This window comes from Amblyraja radiata, chromosome 10, assembly GCF_010909765.2.
Source record: "Amblyraja radiata isolate CabotCenter1 chromosome 10, sAmbRad1.1.pri, whole genome shotgun sequence".
Taxonomy (NCBI): Eukaryota; Metazoa; Chordata; class Chondrichthyes; order Rajiformes; family Rajidae; genus Amblyraja; species Amblyraja radiata.
Window position 1 is genome coordinate 47361061 of NC_045965.1, and position 21974 is coordinate 47383034.

A 21974-nucleotide genomic window follows, 5' to 3' on the forward strand; every position below is an offset into this window, starting at 1 on the left:
TCTCCCTCCTCCATCTTGCAGAGACCGAGCCAGGCCCACACTTCTGAGTTTTATAGTCACTCCCCCCTCCCACCGGAAGATGGCGTGGCCTTCATGGCGCGATTGAAATGAGAGAATCTCAACATTTTTTAAACACTACAACTCTTTTATTTTTCATCGATGGGAAAAATCCTCTTGTCCTGCGCAGCAGAGGGGGACTCTGAGTAAGATGGCCAAAAATCACAGCCATAAGTGGCAGCGTTTTTTCTAAAATCAATATACAGAACAACAGGAAGTGGTCAAGATCAGACTTTCAGTAAGATAGATATAAATTAAACTGTGCTAGTCCACAGAACAATTGGATGTTGGCCTCTCTGATTGCCCTTGTGCTGAACTTCCACTACAAACCAGGCTGTTGGCAGAGGCCAACAAAAGATGTAATCTGCTTGTTGACTTGATCTAAAAATCGGAACTGTGATGTGGGGGATTATAAACTCGGAGAAGCTAATAAAAGTACATGGAAATAAGTAAGAAGCATAATTCTAATCCACAAACGCCTCTCTACTGAAAATGGACGCTGTAATCCTCTACAAAAGTTAAAGAATTGTTAAAGTTAAAGTTAAAATATCTTCCACATTTGTTTAAGAGGCAAAGCTTGTTATTATTCCCTACCTCAAGCTTACAATCACTAAGCCTTGCTGAGGAAGGTCTGTGATTCTTGATCTTTAGCAGTGATTCAGCATCAAACAGGAACTTGTCTTTCTCTTCACTCTGTAGCTGAAAGGGACTGAATACAGAAAGAGAGAATGTATACATTCAGCTTCAGAGAACCAACTACATTTCACTATTCCCATTTGCATTTTTAACAGATGTATCGACAGGAGCTTTGAACATTTTATTTCCACCTCTTTGGTTGTAATTTCCTTGCAAAAATTCCTTGCCTGCCCTTTCTCCAGCAATATTTCCAAATGGGAAATTCACCATTTCAAACAGTTTCAGGGAATATTCATGCTATTTTATAGTGTGAGGTTTCCATTTGATTACCTTGATTTCTTAAACCCAATCACATCCAGGCCAGGTGATGTTGACATTATGCCTTTTCCATGAATGCGGATTGGCTTCCTGAAAAACACACACTGGAAGTGAGACCAGGGAGATGCCACTCTGCAGGTCAAAAATATTGTGAAAAACTGTTGCTGATCATAAGATCATAAGGAACAGGAGTAAAATTAGGTGTTTTGGCCCATCAAGTCTATTCCATCATTCAATCATGGCTGATCTATCTCTCCCTCCTAACCCCATTCTCCTGCCTTCTCCCCACAACCTCTGACACTTGTATTAATCAAGAATCTATCTATCTCTGCCTTAAAAATATCCATTGACTTGATCTCCACAGCCTTATGTAGCAAATTCCACAGATTCACCACCTTTTGACTGAAGACATTTCTACACATCTCCTTCCTAAAAGAATGTCCTTTAATTCTGAGGCTATGACCTCTAGTCCCAGACTCTCCCACATACTCTCCACAACCACTCTATCCAAGCCTTTCACTATTCTGTATGTTTCAATGAGGTCCCCCCTTCATTCTTCTAAACTCCAGCGAGTACAGGCCCTGTGCCAACAAACGCTCATCATAGGTTAACCTACTCATTCCTGGGATCATTCTTGCCCAAAATTGTTAAAGGTAAAGTTAAAATATCTTGTGGATTTGTCACAATATTCCAAATGCGGCCTGACCATCATATAACCGATCTCGCTTGAAGATGGAAATGTCGCGTAGAGTTGAGCTTTTCATGATGCATGCTGTAAACTGGCTTTGGGAAAGATTCTCACTTCTATCAATGGTGCCCTTGTGAAGGATGGTAGCCTTCTCTAGAGCAGATGGCTGCTGTTCCATTAAAGTGAAGGTCCAGAATGCCTGGGAGCAGGTTGTAGGGACACTGAATGCAAGGGGATGAAGAGATTCAGACTCTATAAAAAAAGGTGGCATCCTATCTTTGTAATTGAATGGAACCAGCCTGTTATGAATTGTATTTGACTGTAAGAATCAAAATGGAATAGCGATTAACAACCGACAATTGAGGGAAGGGTCTCCACCCGAAATGTAGTCTGAAGAGAGGTCACGGCCTGAAACATCACCCATTCCTTCTCTCCATAGATGCTGCTTGGCCTGCTGAGTTACTCTAGCATTTTGTGCCTATCTTTGATTTAAACCAACATCTGCAGTTCCTTCCTACAAGCATGAGGGAAGGGTTGCTTTTGCAATGCTGCAGCTGGAGGTTTCGAAGGTGGCCTTTAATCTATGGCTGGAGTCAAGGACAATAATCAGACTGCAGGCAAATGAAATCTGGCACATCCATCATTTATCATATTTCACTGTGTATTAATAAATCACAGAAAATACAATTTTATTGCTTTGATATCCATTATTGTGATCATTTATATTATGCAATGACAGCATTGATTTCTATTAAATGAATTCCGTTGGCACATTGACCAATATTTCTGTTGTTAACGGATATATTTGTCTGCCAACGTAAGTGAAAGGGAATCATCTGATGATGTACAACACATTACAGTACGTTGGTGCCCACAAAGACAAGGATTTGATTGATTTTGTTTTCTTGGATATGAACTGCTGCAGGAATGCAAGGGGTTGGCAAAGGAAAAATGTGACTTGTTACTAGTCCATTATAATGCACCATTTATAGAGGTAGGGATACAGAGTGCTGAAATCTAACACGTAATAAGTTCATAAGTCACATGCGCAGAATTAGGCCATTCGGCTCATCGAGTTTGCTGCGCCATTCAATCATGGCTGATCTATCTCTCCCTCTCAACCCCATTCTCCTGCCTTCTCCCTCTCCTGCCTACTCTAGGAAAGAGTAATATGAGAAAGAGTATTTTACCATGTTGCTGTCTTAGTTAGTTTATCTGTTTGTTCAGCAAAGTAATTTGTAAGCTGGGCTTCCAACTCTGTTTGTCCCTGTTGAGTACAAATAGAAAACGTATCACACAAAATGAAACACGGGAGAACACTGGCCATTTGGAAAATCTTGCAGTTGTTAGTGAGTTAAAATATTGCGTAGAAAAAAGGGATGATTCGGTTCTGTTCCATGTTCCAAATAAACTTAGAAAACTTGGACGATCATTTGACGATTCAGCCAAAGAACAAACTATTAAAATGTAAGAATGTTGGAGACTTGATCTGAAATGCTATGTTATGATCGCAATGACATTGACATTGTTTTATTTAAAGTGGATTTCAGCATAAACTATTAAAATGCTGAGTTGGTAAATTGATTTTAAAAATTGGCTTGGTTATAGAGAGTGGTAGAAAAATGTTTCATCTGACAGGAGGTCTGAGCAGTGGTGTTCTGCAAAGATTATTGCTGGGACTGCTGTTGTTTAGAAAATATATGTTTATGAATTAAGTGAAAATGTAAATAGTCTGCTAGAAAGTTTGCAGAGGATGTAAAAATGGTGATGTCATGATGGGATCTTGGTGTGAAAGCCCATAGTTACCTGAAAGTGGCAACACAGTGAAAGTGTATGGTGTACTTGCCTTCATTGGTCAGGGCATAGACTACAAATGTTGAAAGGTCAGTTTGCAGCTTTATAAAACTCTAGTTAGGCCTTTTGGAGTATTATGTGATGTTCTGATCACCACACTACAAGAAAGGCTTCTGGAGGCTTTGTAGTGGATGCAGAAGGAGTTCTCAGAGAAGTTGCCTGGATTGGAACGCACTTGCAATAAGGAAAGGTTGCATAAACTTGTATTGTTTCCCTGAAGCATTGGAGGCTGGGAGGGGCAATCTGATATGAAAAGTATAGATTAGGGTAGACACAGCCAGTCTTTTTCCCAGGGTGAAAATGCCAAATACCGGAGACCATCATTTCAAGGTGAGATGGGAACATTGATAAGAGATGTTGTTTGTGTTTGTACAGAGATATCTGAAATGCACTACCAGAGGAGGCCATAGAAGCAGATACAATAGTATCATTTAAGCATATGAATGGAGAGATATAAACCATGTGCAAGCAGATCAGATTGGTGAATTTAACATCATGGTCAGCACAAACATGTAGGCTATAGAAGAGTGCATCACAGGAACAGTACCCTTTAGCCAACAATGTCTGTGCCAAACATGACACCAAGTTACACTAATCTCCTCTGCCTGCTTGTAATCCTGTCCCTCCATTTTCATGTGCTTATCTAAGCGACTCTTAAATGCCAGTGTTGAACCTTCTTCCACCACCATACCAGGCAGTGGATTTCCTCATTATCTCTTTCTCTTTCAAATGTGAGTAAATCCTATCGCAAAGAACCTTCTCCAATAGCGTCCCACTACTTTTGTGAGGCTCAAATGCCAACATGTTTCAGAAAACCATTTTATTTCACTTTAACAAAAAAATAATATTTTTGATGTCCCGTAATTTACTGATAACTCAAGCAGGCTGACGAAGTGAGCAGTCTCCGGTATACGAACAGTAAAGTCCCACTGTGGGGTTCTGCCACATGCTGTACCACCCTTTACCATTTGGGGCAGTATATAGAGCTTGGAAGGGAAAACCACCCAGAATACATGTTGCTGGATTCCTAAAAGGATAATTTGTGGGCAAATCACCATATGACCTTAGTAGCTTGGCCACTGTAAAATAGGCCAATGTTAAAAATCAGCCCGGAACTGAACACCAGAGGCCACTTGCCATTTTACAGGCTCCAATTTTAAATTGCTCCTCTGGATAAGAGAACATAGGAATGGGCCCTTCAGCCCACAATGTTTGTGCCGAACATGATGCCAACTTAAACTGATCTCATCTGCCTGTACATGATCCATATCCCTCTATTCCTTGCACTCCCAAGAGCCCATCGCAAAGCTTAAATGCCACTATTATACCTGCCTCCACCACCACCCCAGGCAAGGTGTCCCATGCCCCCATCACTCTCCCTGTATAAAAATACTTGCACATCTCCATTAAACTTTCCCTATCTCCCCTTATACATATTCCGTCAAGCATTGGACGTTTCCATCCTGGGAAAAAAAATGTTCTGACTGCCTACTTTGTCTATGCCTCTCATAATTTTATACACATCCATCAAGTCTCCCCCTCAACCTCTGAGAACTGGACACTTGGTTGTAATTTGTGAAACCATGGGTCGGTCATTCAATTCAACTCACCGTTCCTGATTCTGCAGCAGACATGATTCTAGTAATGATCTGTGGCTTCCTTTTCATTTTTCTCTCCATTTTTGGTTTACTTTCATGTTTGCCTTGTTGAATCCGCTTACATGATGTCGACTCGAGCTGCACGGATGACCGAGAAGACTGTTGAAATCAAAAGATGCAGTGGTTCATGTTTTTCACCTCTGCTAAAGTAACTCATTCATATAAAGAATGGCACACATCTCTATAAACTCCCAGATGGTAGACCAATGATTGCCTGCTGTCCACAAATAGAAAATAAACACAGTCCTTATATATATCAATGATACATTGAGCATGGAGTGTGCATTTTGGAGAACAATTGAACTAAAATGTTGTTATCTCACTGAAAATCTGTGGTCATTTAAATTCATTTCAACTATCATCAGGGACCTTAAATGGGAGGCCAACATCGACTCCACAGTCAAAAAGGCCCAATAGAGGATGTACTTCCTGTGGCAACTGAGAAAACACAATCTGCCACAGGCAATGATGGTCCAGTTTTATACTGCCATCATAGAGTCTGTCCTCACCTTCTCTATTGTGGTCTGGTTTGGCTCAGCCACCAAGCATGACATCCAGAGGCTGCAGCATATCGTTCAATCAGCCGAGAAGGCTGCAACCTTACCCCCCCCCCCCCCCCCCCCCCCCATCGACGAACTGTACACTGCAAGGGCCAGGAAAAGAGCAGGTATGATAATTTCTGACCCCTCTCACCCTGGCCACAAACTCTTTGAAACACTTCCCTCTGGAAGGCGACTCCGGACTGTCAAAGCTGCCACAACCAGACATAAAAACAGCTTTTTTTCCCCACGAGCAGCAGCTCTACTCAACAGCCAAAAGTCTGTAGCCTCCTTTTGCTCTGGTATTTTATTGCATTCTTCACATGTTTAAATATTAATGTTTTATTTTTAATTGTCTACTGTATATCGTGTTGTTACTTGCGAGCAAAGCACCAAGACAAATTCCTTGTATGTATACATATTTGGCTAATACAATTTATTCAATTCAATTCAATTCAATTCAAAATAGATTATTCACAACACTAAAGATAATGCTACATAAAATTTGGAATTCTGTCATTGTGAGTCTCGAATCTTCAAAAAATGGTGAGCAGGTAAACAGCAGAAATAATTAATGTTATATAGCAATTAGCACTTGATCAATAAACAGTTATCAATAGTCTTAAATAGAGACAAAAAGCCGGAGTAACTGAACAGGTCAGGCAGCATTTCTGGAGAAAAGGAATTGACGACGTTTCGGGTCGAGACCCTTCTTCTTCAATAGTCTTAAATCATTACTCAAGGAAACTTAATTACAGGTAGCGAGATTGAACTAATGCTAAATCACCTTATGTGCTATGTGAAACAATGAGTGTGACTGTGCCACCACAGTCTGCTAAAATGAAAACTGCTGCATTGGTAAATCTTGAAAGTAATCAACATTATAATAATTATAAATGAATTCATGGAAGTCTGGCTAAATTGCCAGGAACTATCTTACCACCAATAAGGAGTATAGCCAGAAAGGAGATGCATGTTAACCTCACCTGGTTTTCGTTGCTTTGTGGTTGTATTGGAGAAAATATCTTTTTGCCTTTTCTGTGCTGTGGGTGTTTGCGAGAAGCACAGATGGGATCTGACTTGCTGGGCAGAGAGCACTTTAAATCAGTATTATGCAATTCCGAGAGGCAATGATCAAGTGATATGATGGGAATAGTTATTTCAATCTCCCTCCTTGATTTGTCTGACTGTGGAAGCTTCTTACTGGATCTATTGGCATCTGAAAGCAACAATATTGCATGTAAGTCACCACGTTGCTCCATTTCATTCTTCCTTCAACACCATTTTCTCAACTGCAGCACAAACATAGAAGCGTCTCCAGCATTTATTAAATCATCCACAATATCCTGTGAGTTCTGTCTTCAAGATTTGCTTTTCTTTTAAAACAGGCACATTTGAATTTCAGTTCAATCCTGGGCATATCGAGAATTTAAAATGAAAACAGAAAATGCTGGTAAAAAACGATGGGACCAACCTTTGGTAACATTTCAAATCGATGACCTGAGTAGAGTGAAATACTCTATTTTTCTCTTCCCAAATGCTGTTTAACCTTTCTTCTCCCTTTGCACTTTCCTGTATCCACCTATCACTTGCCTGGACAAAGCTAGGCAAGTGATAAGTGTATACAGGTGGGGTTGAAGTGGGGTGTGGGCGGGGGGTGGAGTGGGGGATGGGGATTGACAGATAGGCAGGTAAAGGCCAGAGATGAAATGGAGACAAAATGTTGCTAGATATGGAGAGATAAGATGTGAATTGTGAGACCAGGGGAAGGCACATTGGTGGAAGGGAATGGGGAAAAGGGAGAAGGGATAGTGGGAGAAATTAGTGTGCATCCAAGTGGGGCGCAGGGAAGGGGAAGAGAGGTGGGAGGAAATAAAAACTGGGTGAGGGGCGGGTTAGGTTTAGGAAGGTACGTTGTGGGCAACACAGTTCTACCAAGGTTGAGTTCAAGCAGGGTGCATTTTTTACAACAATCTGCAGCCTCATGGTCACCATTAATGATTCCAGTTATTTATACCGGATTTTCTAAACCAGTTACAGTTGAGATTAAGATTAAAGTGCAAATATGCAGTTATAATATTGGACCAGATAATCGAGGTTGAATTTGTTTTTAGATGAAGAACATATCTTGCAAAGTTCACTCCAAACATGGATTTGGGAAGGGGGCTGGGGTTCAAGATGAGGGCACAGAGATTATTTTGCAAGGAATTATTTTTCAAACGTTGCCATACATTTTAACAGCGCTCTTGTCTTCCCTGATATCTCCGGGATTTCACTTTCCAAAGCTTCAAAACAACTTGTCTGGCAAGGCGGTACATTTTCTGGCTGCCTGTAGGTGCACAAATAATAGCAATGATGGCATCATCAGTTCCCCGTAGAAGCCATTTTTCACCTATTCAGAAAATAGTACCACAATAGAAAATACTGGCATCCTTGGACTAATTTTAACAATTTTCTTTCTATCCCACCTTTCCTCATAGAGTTATGAGGATGCATGGAAACATTCCCTTTGGTCCAACTTGCCTATGCCACCGAGATGCCTCCTTGAAGCATGTAAGCTTTATACCACATACAAAGAAATGCTGTAACTCCAAGTTATTTAGCAATTGCGACAAAAGTTATTGTTTACAATTCTTGCGATGTTCAGATATTCATCTTATGTAGTATCGCTGGAGTTGCCATGCATGCCATCTAGCAGATCAGCCCTTGCTGAATGATTACTGATAGGAACCTGGTAAAGGGGTTTGCTTTCTGTGCTTCTTCATGGAGCCATAGCCAAAGTCAAAAAGGAATGGAGCCAAATATCAAGTTAGGGAGATCATCACTTTCACTGATTTATCAGATTTGTGCGTGCTTCATGGTAGCAGGCACCATGAAACAATTTAATAGGAACCGGAGTGGCAACGTTTGCTTTACGGAGGGTGGTGGGTATTTGGAAAGAGCTGTCGGAGCAAGTAGTTGAAACAGGTAAATAATAAAATGTAAAAACATTTGAACAGGTACGTGGATAGGAAAGGTTTAGAGGGATATGATCCAATCGCAGGTAAATGAGGCATCTTAATCGGCATGGACAAGTTGGGCTGAAGGGCTAGTTTCCAAGTTGTATGACTCTCTGTCACATCTTCAGAAGATAGTATTCTGCTATTTATAACTATTGTTTGCTCAGCTTGATGGGCCTTTCCAGATACCCACCGAGTAAAAACAAAAAAACATAATAATAAAGATGAAACACTGATCATTTAAATTAATTCTTTGAAATGAGCAACCAACACAGGGCAGGGTATCATTTCGACTTGAAGATGCTTTAGAAGCAGAAATATAAGAACACATTATGGTTGATGCCTATATGTTAGGTAAACCTCAACCTGTCTAAAGCCCATTAACAGAAGCATGGCCATGAGATAAAATAAGCCACGTTGTGACAGGATGGGATTAATCCCTATTCTGCACTGCAAGCCACCTTGTTTTGATTCTCCAGTAAGTAGCTGGTTGAACCAATCCAGGATTTGCCACTCACATGTGAATCATTGCCAGTTTGGTGAAATACTGATTGCTGAAATCAAGTTCATCAAGAGTGTTTTGGAGAGGGTCGAAAGGGAAGCAAAGGGATTTTTTTTTAAACCGAATTAAGGAATATATGTGCAGTGCTCAGAATTTAAAATCTTCATTCTCAATTTTGGTTGATTCAGAATCGAGTTTAATGTGGTTTTGTGCTGAGGACATTTTGTTTATTCAGTCTAAGTTTACCATAAAAATACAAGATGCATTACTTTTCTTGACTTATCTGTTCATCCTGCGTCTCAGATAATATAGCATATTCCATTGAGGCAGCAGTTTCAGAAGGGATAGCCTAAATGGAAATATAAAACTTTTAAACTCTTCCAGTTACAGATATCCCCATATATCTGTCCTTGCTTCCAGAATGCATTCAACATGCTTTGCTCAATAGCTATGCCAATATCAATAGATGGTAAATGTATACCTTAAATACTCTTTATTATAAGTAGATGTGGTTTTACTCAGCCCATCTGTTGATGACAAGATTCTCTTTAAACTTTTCCACTTATTTTAAGACATCAATATAAATCTTTACAAAAAAAGTTAACTTTTATTACAGTGACAGAGGAACAATGAGATCACCATATGTACCTAACTACAAATTATCGCTGCTCTGGTCTATGTGATGAATAATTTGAAGGAAAGTTTATTATCATTATTCCCCTGAACACAACAGTGGGGGCAAAGCTAATTACCCTGTTTTTTGCTTGTGCAACATTCCAAACAGGAAGGATGGTGGGCATTTGAACATCGTCCAAATTAAAATGAGAAACCATTGTAATCACAACTAAACCAGTAACTAGTCCACACAAATTTAGAGCAAGAGAAAGGTGAATAAATTGTGTAGGAAGGAACTGCAGATGTTGGTTTACACCGAAGATAGGCACAAAATGCTGGAGTAACTCAGCGGATCAGGCAGGAATAGGTCATGTTTCGGGTCAGGACCGTTCTTTAGACAGAGAGTCAGGGTACAGAACAATTCAGAGCTGGCACTAGTGGCCAAGGAGCTCACATTGGCCCATTATCACAGTTCCTTCTGACACCGTTCCTTCTGACGCTCAGAGCTCCTGTGGATTTTGAAGCAACAGCAGCAAAGAGAAGCAGGGGAAAACACTGATTGGCTCTAGCACGAGTGGGAGGAGAGTTAGAAGTGAGTCAGAGGGGGAGTTCGCGCCGACCAGCAATCAATGCACATTAATACTATCCTCCTACATCCACACGATTTGCCCCATGGGAGAGGGGAGAAGAGGGAGTGGCCAAGGTGCGACATATGACATTATTGTCATATGTCCTGAAAGGGAACAGTGAAATTCTTACTTGCAGCAGCACAGCAGATATTGTACGTAGAAAGCTTACTCGCTTATCTACAGTGCCCTCCATAATGTTTAGGACAAAGACACATCATTATTTATTTGCCTCTGTACTCCACAATTTGAGATTTGTAACAGAAAAAAATCACATGTGGTTAAAGTGCACATTGTCAGATTTTAATAAAGGCCATGTTCTACATTTTGGTTTCTCCATGTAGAAATTACAGCAGTGTTTATACATAGTCCCCCCATTTTAGGGCACCATAATGTTTGGGTCACAGCAATGTCATGTAAATGAAAGTAATCTTGTTTAGTATTTTGTTGCATATCCTTTGCATGCAATGACTGCTTGAAATCTGCGATTCATGGACATCACCAGTTGCTGGGTGTCTTCTCTGGTGATGCTCTGCGAGGCCTGTATTGTTGCCATCTTTAGCTTATGCTTGTTTTGGGGGCTAGTCCCCTTCGGTTTTTTCTTCAGCATATAAAAGCCATGCTCAATTGGGTTCAGATCGGGTGATTGACTTGGCCACCCAAGAAATGACCATTTTTTAGCTTAGAACCCTTTGTTGCTTCAGCAGTATGTTTGGGATCATTGTCTTGCTGTAGAATGAACCGCCGGCCAATGCGTTTTGAGGCTTTTTTGAACGAGCAGCTAGGATGTGTCTATACACCTCAGAATTCATTATGCTCCTACCATCAGCATCAGCAATGATGATAAGTGAGCCTAGGTGCTGAGAATAAGTCTGAAGAAGGGTCTCGACCCAAAATGTCACTTATTCCTTCGCTCCATAAATGCTGCCTCACCCGCTGAGTTTCTCCAGCATTTTTGTCTACCTTCGATTTTTCCAGCATCTGCAGTTCTTTCTTATACACTAGGTGCTGAGAGCTCTCTCATACCTGCATGAAGGAGGCAATTAAACACACCTGAGCAATTACAAACACCTGTGAAGCCATGTGTCCCAAACATTATGATCGGTCTTTGTCCCAAACATTATAGAGGGAACTGTATAAGCCCATTGGCATGGGGAGTGACTCTTTTGGCACAGCTTTTACCTATGTACACGCGGCTCCCGTGTTTGCTGCTACAGACGGTAATGCGTTTCCTCATCTGATGTGCCGTACAACAATTCCAATTTACCTCCCGTTCTCACAGCATCAGTTTCAAAGCCTCCAATAAAAGGTACATCCACGCAAGTATTCCCTGCCAAATAATTCCCAGAGGGAACTGCAAGAGCTGAGAATTCCAATCAGATGCGACACTGCCAAGTTTAGATACCCAGTTGAACTACTGTTCCAATTCACCTCACATTCCTCTGTCAGTTTTCCAAGCTTTGGGAAACCCATAAAATATGTTAAATACATAAATTCAGAGTGAAGCTAAAAGGAATCTAATTTGCCAAGACTATGTTAGTCTATTCTGTCTACACTAACTCAATCTCCAAATTCTGGGAGTGATGTTTTTTTGTTGTCATCATGCAAATGTGCCTCTATAGCTACACTGTGAGCACAAATGAAATTACAGGAGTGTTTAATCCCTCTCTTGCTCCTAAACTTTCATTCCACAGAATTAAAACTTCCCCATTGAGTTGCAAGGCCCTTTTCATTTTTTAAATATTACTTTACAGTTTAAGGATAAGGGGGAAATCTTTTAGGACTGAGATGAGAAAAACATTTTTAACACAGAGAGTGGTGAATCTCTGGAATTCTCTGCCACAGAAGGTAGTTGAGGCCAGTTCATTGGCTATATTTAAGAGGGTTAGATGTGGCCCTTGTGGCTAAAGGGATCAGGGGGTATGGAGAGAAGGCAGGTACAGGATACTGAGTTGGATGATGCAGGCTGTGCAGTGCAGGCTCGAAGGGCCGAATGGCCTACTCCTGCACCTATTTTCTATGTTTCTATGTTTACCTTTAAAATTCATATCACAATCAGAATATTGATTTATTAATTCCCATAATGTTTTAAATGGTATAATTTTTGTAATAGTATTGCATAGTACAATGCACAGAACAGAGAACAGAACTCTGATTGTCCATCTGCTAATTTCCATTCTAGATAAGGCATGTGCAGACCATTAGGGAACATATTGACTGGTTAGACACAAAATGCTGGAGTAACTCAGTGGAACAGGCAGCATCTCTGGATAGAAAGAATGGGTGACGTTTCAGATTGAGACCTTTCTTTAGACCTGAAGATCAGGTCTGAAGGAAGGTCTCGACCCGAAACGTCACTCATTCTTTTTATCCAGGGATTTTGCCTGTCCCACTGAGTTACTCCAGCATTTTGTGTCTATCTTCGGTGTAAACCAGCATCTGCAGTTCCTTTCTACACACATTGACTAGTTGCTCTCTTGGTCAAATTGTTTGCATGGTAAAGGAAATAAGGTAAGAAAAGGAACATTGAATGCAAAATTAAATAAATTACAATAATTTTGTCACAGTAACAATATTGAAAATGGGCCAATTCCAAGAAAAATACAAATAATTTAAAAAAGTAAAATAATATGAATTCAAATATAACAGGGATTCATTTTACAGTCAGAGCGTGTAGTAGTTACTTCCTACCTCAGGGCTGCAATCATTATTTGAATCTGGAGAAACTTTCTGTTGGCCGATCGTTAATAATGATGTTATGTCAAGCAGAATTTTTTGTTTCTCCTCAGATTGTAATTGTACGGGACTGAATAAAATGAGGCAGAGGAAGTGTAAATGTCAGCTTAAATGAACCAAATACATCTCTATATAACTAAAAGTCTTCATTGTGTGTGTGTGTGTGTGTGTGTGTGTGTGTGTTGTGTGTGTGAGCGAAAATCTGGTTAATTCCTATTTTCTTCGAAACGCTAGGCCCCAGCCTCCAATTTTCACACATCCTACTCACATTTTTCCCATGGAGACGATAAACATTTTCCCGTCGCATTTCCACCTATATTTCCCAAGTTATTGACCCTTGAAATTTTAAAAAGAGCCCAACCTCACCCATTTATAAAAAAAATCCGAGTGACGTCACAATACACTCGCTAGGCAGGACGGGACACTCCGGAGAGGGCGGGAGGGGCTCACTGAGACAATTTTTCCACCAGCGTCAAATGATGATGTCACAATGCCAATCACAGACGTCCAATCCATGGATAGCCAAAACCACCGTTTAAAACACCAGTTTCCAGTGACGTCACAACACCCCCCCCCCCCCCCCCCCCCCATGGTCGAGTGAAACAAAATATTCCACTACCTTCCAGTGACGTCAGGGGTATGGCCTCATTTCAAAGACAGCAGCTCCCCAACCGTCACTTTTGCTCTGCTTGAGGTTGACTCAAATTGACCACGGCCCCGCTCGCTGACCTCGACTCCGCTTTCTGGCATTGACCCCGCTCGTGGCCTCGACCCCGCTCGCTGGCCTCGATCCCGCTCGTCACTGGCCTCGACCCCGCTCGCTGGCCTTGACCCCGCTCGTGGCCTCGACCCCGCTCGCTGGCCTTGACCCCGCTCGTGGCCTCGACCCCGCTCGCTGGCCTCGATCCCGCTCGTCACTGGCCTCGACCCCGCTCGCTGGCCTTGACCCCGCTCGCTGACCTCGACCCCGCTCGTCGCTGGCCTCGACCCCGCTCGCTGGCCTTGACCCCGCTCGTCGCTGGCCTCGACCCCGCTCGCTGGCCTCGACTCCGCTCGCTGGCCTCGACCCCGCTCGTCACTGGCCTCGACCCCGCTCGCTGGCCTCGACCCCGCTCGTCACTGGCCTCGACCCCGCTCGCTGGCCTCGACCCCGCTCGCTGGCCTCGACCCCGCTCGTCACTGGCCTCGACCCCGCTCGTCACTGACCTCGACCCCGCTCGCTGGCCTCGACCCCGCTCGCTGGCCTCGACCCCGCTCGTCACTGGCCTCGACCCCGCTCGCTGGCCTCGACCCCGCTCGTCACTGGCCTCGACCCCGCTCGCTGGCCTCGACTTGGCCCCGCTCGCTGGCCTCGACTTGGCCCCGCTCGCTACAGAATTATGATAGATTTTTTTTAAATGGAAACTACCATCAGCAGTTGTATCATCAATGATGATAAGTGAGCCGAGGTGCAATAGAGCTAAGATTAAGAATAAGAGCAATAGAGCTAATATTATGCAGATTTCCAGCATCTGGGGGTTTTTTTTGCTGTTGGGTTACTGTCAGTTTAATCTGTAGGATTGCTGATGTTTCCGTCTGTCGATTATAGGAGGAAATAGGGATCCTCAATGCCATTAAAAAAAAGCGGGGTCAAGGAAAGAGCGTTCACGTCGCGGCCCTGTTTCCACCAATCTTTCCACCACCACGCACAAGACGCACAAGACAGGCACCATTGTATGCAGATGCCGAGAAGTGTGTTCAGCTCTGGCTGAACAACTTCTAATCTTGTGTGTGGGCTCGATAGGAAGAAGACAATAAAAGCAAAAATGATATTTAATCTTGGTAATTAAATGAAAACCAATGCTTTTTTTTCCGCTGGAATGACAAAAAGACTAGTGAATGGTCTGAAGAAGGGTCCAGACAAGAAACATCATCAATCCGTGTTCTCCAGAGATGCCACCTGATCCGCTGAGTTACTCCAACTCTGCGTTTTTTTAATGGAGAAAGGCTGAGCGTGTCAGGAAGCATCGCTGGAGAGAGAAAATGTACTAATGCTTTAGGTTGATGACTCTCATAGTCAAAAATGACAAAAAGGCTCATTGTAGCCATACCTGGTGAGTATTTCCAAGAGTTTTATTTTACTTTAGATGTCCAACATCAGCAGCATTTTGCTTTTGAATCAGACAAGAGTTGTAGGTCGAACCCAAGATCTGATGGATGTTTGGGGGGGTGAATGTTTATTGACCATTTCTCATTGCTCCGGAAAGGACCCTTCTGGAATTGCTACAGGGCAGATGTATAGCGAGTTATTTGGCGGTCGCAAGAACGACAACTGAGTTTTCAAACGTATTTTAATTCAGAAAATATCTTCTCAGTTCACAGGCTCTTACAGCACGTACGGCCACAACGGTGGTCAGCACTGAATTGCCGCGCGAAAACAAAACCGCGCGAAAACTAGCAGCCCCTTCCGAGTCACGTGACCGTGGCTTCCGAATGCCGGGTTCGATACCTGCGTGCACTAGCAGGCACCGCCACAGTTACAGGTTTTTGATCCAATAATCATAGAGTCATACATCACCGAAACAGGCACTTCAGCTTAACTCATCCTTGCTAACCAAAACACCCATCAATACTTCTCCCATTTGCCTAGGTTTGACCCAATATCTCTCTAAACCTTTCCCATCTATGCACCTACACAAATTTATTTTTAATGTATCTGCATTTTAAATAGTCCACTGGGGCCTACATGAACTCACGGCTGCTAAACGCTAATTCCCCTTCCCATTCCCACACTGACTTTTTTCTGTCCTGAGCCTCCTTCATTGTCAGAATGAGGCCAAATGTATTTTTGTCAAATGCAAAATGGAGGAACAACACCTAATTTTTCGCTTGGGCAGCTTCCAACCTGTTGACTTCTCTAGCTTCAAGCAAGCCTTGCATCCCCTTTCTCTGCGTCCCTCCCCCACCCAAGTCGTTGTACCAGTTTCAAAGGCATCTTGATGAGTCTCATTGTCTTTAACTGATTTTCACCATCCCACTGCTAACAAAGGGCTGTTTCCGTTATCATCATTACTTTTTTGCATATCTTTATAAGTCGCATGCATCAAAGATGTTTTAGTAAACAAATACAGCATTGTCTCCATTCCTGCATGTTAGCAATGTATAAATAATGCAAAACATAAACAACTGGACTCAGTGAAGTAAAACAGGAGCCTGTTCTAGTAGATTCTGGGAGTGAAACTCAACTGCCATGTGTGTTCTAGTTCTCAAGCCTACGGTTCAAAAGCTGCCACAATAAGCAAAAACATTCTGAAGCAAGTCAGCAATTTACTAGAATACATTGGAGAATATCACTTGGCACAATACATGCCTTGTCTTTCTACTGAGAATACTCAGCAACCTCTTTTTGTCCAATTCTCTGCATGTACTGGGCTTACACGAAAAGGCTTTTACAATTCAGATTTACTCTTTCTTATTCCACACAGTATCTTGACAATTATGGAGCAGGTTCTTCAATATCATTCCCCTTGCTCTCAGGTCGGAAGCAGGAAGCAAACGTTCAAGAAATGACTGTGTCTTCATACTGTATTTCGATTATGTGCTTAAAGTAAACTCCACATTAATATACTCTTTTAGTATGGATGGTTTGTGGGAATGATGATAGATGTGTGTATGGAGGATCAGTAAGACTACTTGAGTCAATACATAATGAAAGAAAGAACAATAAAGAATAAAGGTGCTGCTTTACCTTATTTCTGGCTTGGTTATCTCATCTTTATGCTCAACATTTATACACTCTGCTTTCGATTCTGTATGTCCCTGTTTAACACAAATAGAAAGAATAACAAAATGAAAGCTGCAGAGGAAGTTGGAGGATTCAGAAATAAACAGATTTCTTTGGGACCGTGTACTGGTTTTAGACAGTCTCTAAACAAACTCAGCTATCTTCCGAATTGCCATTTTGGCAGCTTTGAAAGTTTACATTGGAGCAGATGTGAAATTCATGTGAACAACGTAATCATTGAAGATGTTACTAAAACACACATGTCCTGAAAAACAAACATGACAATCCTGTGATAAAAATTCCCACTTCATTCCACCAAGACAATCATTTGTTTCAAAGAACAAGAAACATTAACTAAAATGAGGGTGATATCATCAATGTGAGAAACTACCTGGTGAATTCAATTGCTGTTAAACTCTTCGAATGTGAAAAATGAACGTAATGCCACAATCCAACCCTTTTACGTTAATTGGAGACTTTTAATTGAAATATTAGATTGTGGATGTGATTTGTACTATAATGATGCATTGAACATTATTTACACTGAAGCCAAACATGTCATTTTATGTTTGTAGGTAAACAAAAAGCTAGAAGAAGAATTAATAAATAAACCATCAAATAATGTTTGTAACGTTCATCATTGTGGTCATTATATAATTGAGTTATTTTGCACTGGTTTTAAACAAAGATGTTCTATTTAAACAATCTAATTGAATATTTACACTTAGAAAGGATATTCAATTAACGTGAGGTTTTCTCACGGATCAGCTTAATGAAGGCAGTACGTATCTGAGTCGTGCCAAACATTTAAGCTCAGACTATTCCTGACTGAATAAAAATCACATCTGGGTCAGTTGTGGGATAGGAGTAGATTCCTCATTTAATTACCGTCCAGGGATTCCTACTGGAACGGCATAAGGCTGATCTGTGATGAATTTGGCTCAAATGGCTTAGTGATGTTTTGGGCAATTTGAACCCTGCCTGCTCTGAGAAATCAAGTACGTGGTGATTAGAATCTAAAATTAGACCCGACATGGAGAAATATTCTTTAACCTATTTGCTCTTCAAAAGCTATGAATAATGTCAAACTCTCCTACTCAATTGAACTTTCGAATTAACTTTCGCCAAATAGAGAGGGTCATTTGGTCCATTATAATTTTCAGTGGCAACCTCTTTTCCAATTTCACAGCACTGTTATTTCTCTGCAGCTATTGTCATTTTGGTTCATCATCCAGTCAGACAGTGCATTCTAAATCCAAACCATTCATAACATTAGAACATGTTTCCCGCACGTAAGTGGGTGTCAGAAGTCATTCTGACCACTGAGCACAGATGGCTGCTGAGAGAAAATCCTTTAGGAGTAAATCGCCTTCCTGTGGCGACATTGTAAAATAGTAAGATTAAACGAGAACTTACCAGTTTGAAGTTTGATCTGTATTTTATGAGGAGTTACGATGAGGGATTACGTGAAGAACCCGCTCAGTGCGCAGGCGCGGCATACTTCCAAGCAGCGGTGTGGAATCACAGATAGACACAGTTATTTTGAAGTAAACATAGTAAAGATAAGGAGACATCAATTTATTAGTTTGATCCATATAATGAGGGTGGGAGCGGAGGGCACGTAATCCCTCATCGTAACTCCTCATAAAATACAGATCAAACTTCAAACTGGTAAGTTCTCGTTTAATCTTACTATTTTACTTCGGAGTCACGTGAGTGACTACGTGAAGATTTCAAAGCTCTGTGATTTCAAACCGTGTAACAGTTTCATTTCACTCACTGCCGAAGTTCTTGAGGGAGGAAGTGTTATCGTAATGAACCAATGAGTCTATTTGTAGAAAAACACAATGGTATTTTTTAAACAATAACAACAAAGAATTAAGTTGCTCCCCTGGGCTTAAATTAAATATTTGCAGTTCGTAAATCTTTACTGCAAATAAACCAGGTTTTGCCAACGGCTTATTATAAAATTTCTGAACGGTCTTTTCCCTTCCCACCATCCTGCTGTAGCCAGGATGTGGTGTATAGGCATGTCCATTCTTTAGCCGTCGACATGGATGCTGCCCTGGTGGAATAAAATTTGTACATGTTAGTGTTTATCCCAGCAGTTTCTAGCACCTGCTTGAGCCATCTCGCAATGGTTTAGCTCGTACCCCACCATAAGGTTTTTGTGACTGACCCACAAGGCTTTTCATCTCCCTCGAATATTCTGGTTGTGTCTATGTAGGATAGTAGGTAGGTCATGGCACATAACCGTGGTTCTGGTGGGTAAGCCACGACTGGATTAGGTGTTCCTGGGCTGCTCTGTTTGACCAGTCGCTGGATAACGACAGATCTGGTCTGGAGCTATGATCATGTTGTCCAGTCGCAATAGGTGTAGTGACTGGACCCTCTGAGCGGATACAAGTGCCATCAACCTAAGCGTCTTTAGTGTAGCTTGCTCGAGGCCGGGGGATCTGGCTGGTGGCCATTCCCTGAGATATGTCAGGACCACACTGATATCCCAAATATGGGTATACCTGGGCTTAGGGCTTGATATTGTAAATGCCCTTCATCAGTTTTACCACCAGTGGATGGGATCCCATCGCCTGTTGTCCTGCCGCTGGTTTGAGATAAGCAGAAAGAGCACTCTGCGCTGTGTTGATGGCACTGTAGCTGATCCCTACATCGTGGTGTAGATAGGCCAGGAACTCCAGTATGTTGGTGGCTGTAGCTGTTGCGTATGTTGTCCATGTTTCCTGGCAGTACTTCTCCCTTTTTTGATGCTGGTTAAGTACTGCCTCTTGGTGGATGTTCGAAGGGATGCCGACATGGTGGTGATGGTTTGTTTGGACAATCCCAGTTCCAGGTAAGGTCTGTTCAAACTTGCAACCCAGACGTTTAATTTTCTCATGGCATGGGTGTTTAGCTTACCTGGTAGGTAAGTAGCTGATAGCCAAATATGTCTTTCGACATACCATTGCCAAATCATGTTGACCAATTTGTCGCATGATAATGATTTTATGCCACCCATATGGTTAATATAAGCCATCACCGTAGTATTTATCAATTTGTAACCGAACATGCAAGTGCTGCATATTAGATACATATGCTTTTAAACCATAAAAGGCGCCCAACATCTCTAGATAGTTAATGCCCAGTGTAAGTAGTAATGATGACTCTAGTTTAGTCCATCTACCACTTGTGCTGGATATGGAGTTAGTCGCTCCCCAGCCTTGAGCACTGGCATCTGTTTGAATAACTAAAGTAGGGTTAGTGATAAAGATAGGGCTGAAACTATGCCAAACGTTTTCTGCCCACCACTGTAGCTCTGATATTGCTTCAGTGGGTAAGTTCATGACACGATCATAGTGACCTGTATGTCGTTTTATTGCCCGTACCTTTGCTCTCTGTAAATTTTTTGATAGTGCAAAGGTCCGAATTGTGTAGCCGGAAATGCTGCTACTATTTCCCCAATTACTCTTGCTACTTGTCGAATAGTTGGTCGCTCGTTGACCATTAATTTGTTGCATGATTGTGCTAATTCAACCATTTTTTGCCTTTGGCAAGGTAACAGTCATATGGACTGAGTTAATTGTGAATCCCAGGTAGTCCATGATAGTGGATGGCTTCAACTTAGATTTATCTGGATGTAGGACGAACCCCAGAGTTTCGAGGAGCTGTTTTGTAGCTGATACTGCTGCCACAGCCAATTCCATCGTTTACTACTATGAGAATATCCTCCAGATATGCCATGACAATATGTTTGTTTTCTTAGTATTGCCATGGCTGGGTTCAATATTTTGGTGAATAATCTTGGGCTGAAGTTCGCCCATAGGGCAATGCTTGTACCATCCAGATAAATTTTAGGTATCTGCGATGATCCTTGTATATGGGTACTAGATAGTAAGCATCTTTAAGATAAATGCTTGCCATGAAGTGTTCTTTGGAATTCAGTTGTTTGGCAGTAACATACGTCTCCATTTTGAAATGTATATACTTAACAAATTTGTTTAGTGATGTTAAGTCAATGATGATGCTACAGACACCATCCCAAAGGTTCATGTTTGGTCTTTCGATGACCCCCTTTGTGATAAGTCTCACCAGTTCAGCTTGTCCCTCACGTTTCTCTTTGACGGAGGGAGAAATACCCTTTGGGGCCATTGTTGAACTGGCGGCGTTTTTTCTGACATGAATTGTATTTTATATCCTGTAATGTTGTTGAGTATATACTTGTCACTCGTGACCATACCCCATGCTTCTTTAAACAAGTGTAATCTCCCCCTTGTTAATAAAGCACCCTTATTCTCTATATGCTGGTAGCGACCAGACCCACCTACCTCCATGGTTATTGGCGATTCTGTTTCTTCATTTTCCTGAAGATTTTGTTCTGACGTGCTGGCGATGTTGGGGGGAGGCGCATTTTCCAGAGGGTCCGCTGCGGGCCCTGATCTGAAAGATCTTTGGGGATAATGTGCGGACCCCAAGCGTTCACCAGTCCCATATTGCGGACGTCGACTGGTGGATGCCGTGGGGTGCTGCCACTTGGGTATCGGAGGTCTTGGTTTGCTCGTCCCGGGGCCTGCCCTCATTAGGCCGAAGGTTTTTGATGCTTCCTGCATCTCCTTCAGTTTTTATTGAAATCTTTCCCAAATAGCAGCGCGTCCGTCTCCGCAGCTGGGGCTTTACACAAGCCAGCAAATTTGGGATTGAGGGCAGGTCTTATGTTTCCCTCCGTAGATTGTTGATCTCAAATTGTGTGTACACATTAATGCCAGCACATCCTGCTGGCAGGTATCCATCTCCGTGGTCTCCACGGAACGAGCAAAGGCTGTGATGGCTGACGTCAGGAGCCTTAGGATCCGCTGTAGCTTGAGTTCTTGGGTCTGGATGTGTGACCCACATGCCCCCAGATTTGACTGTTGACACTTTTTACTTTGAGGGCCTCACCGTTTTCTGGTGCTGTGTTGTTTCAGCACCTCAGCGAGCACCTTTTCCAGTAAT

At 42.1% G+C, this 21974-nt stretch overlaps 1 protein-coding gene across 1 annotated transcript in view; it reads right to left on the bottom strand.

Moving 5' to 3' along the window:
- The window catches only part of LOC116977390, a 69194-nt gene that overhangs the window by 13896 nt on the left and 33324 nt on the right, over positions 1–21974 (bottom strand). Inside the window, exons 8-16 of the mRNA XM_033027820.1 lie at positions 16956–17026; positions 13184–13298; positions 9521–9600; positions 7982–8079; positions 6737–6969; positions 5164–5310; positions 2890–2966; positions 1024–1101; positions 652–766 (exon numbers count right to left, since the gene is read on the bottom strand). Of these exons, the coding sequence (XP_032883711.1) occupies positions 652–766; positions 1024–1101; positions 2890–2966; positions 5164–5310; positions 6737–6969; positions 7982–8079; positions 9521–9600; positions 13184–13298; positions 16956–17026 (1014 nt within the window). The remainder of the gene's footprint in view (positions 1–651; positions 767–1023; positions 1102–2889; positions 2967–5163; positions 5311–6736; positions 6970–7981; positions 8080–9520; positions 9601–13183; positions 13299–16955; positions 17027–21974) is intronic.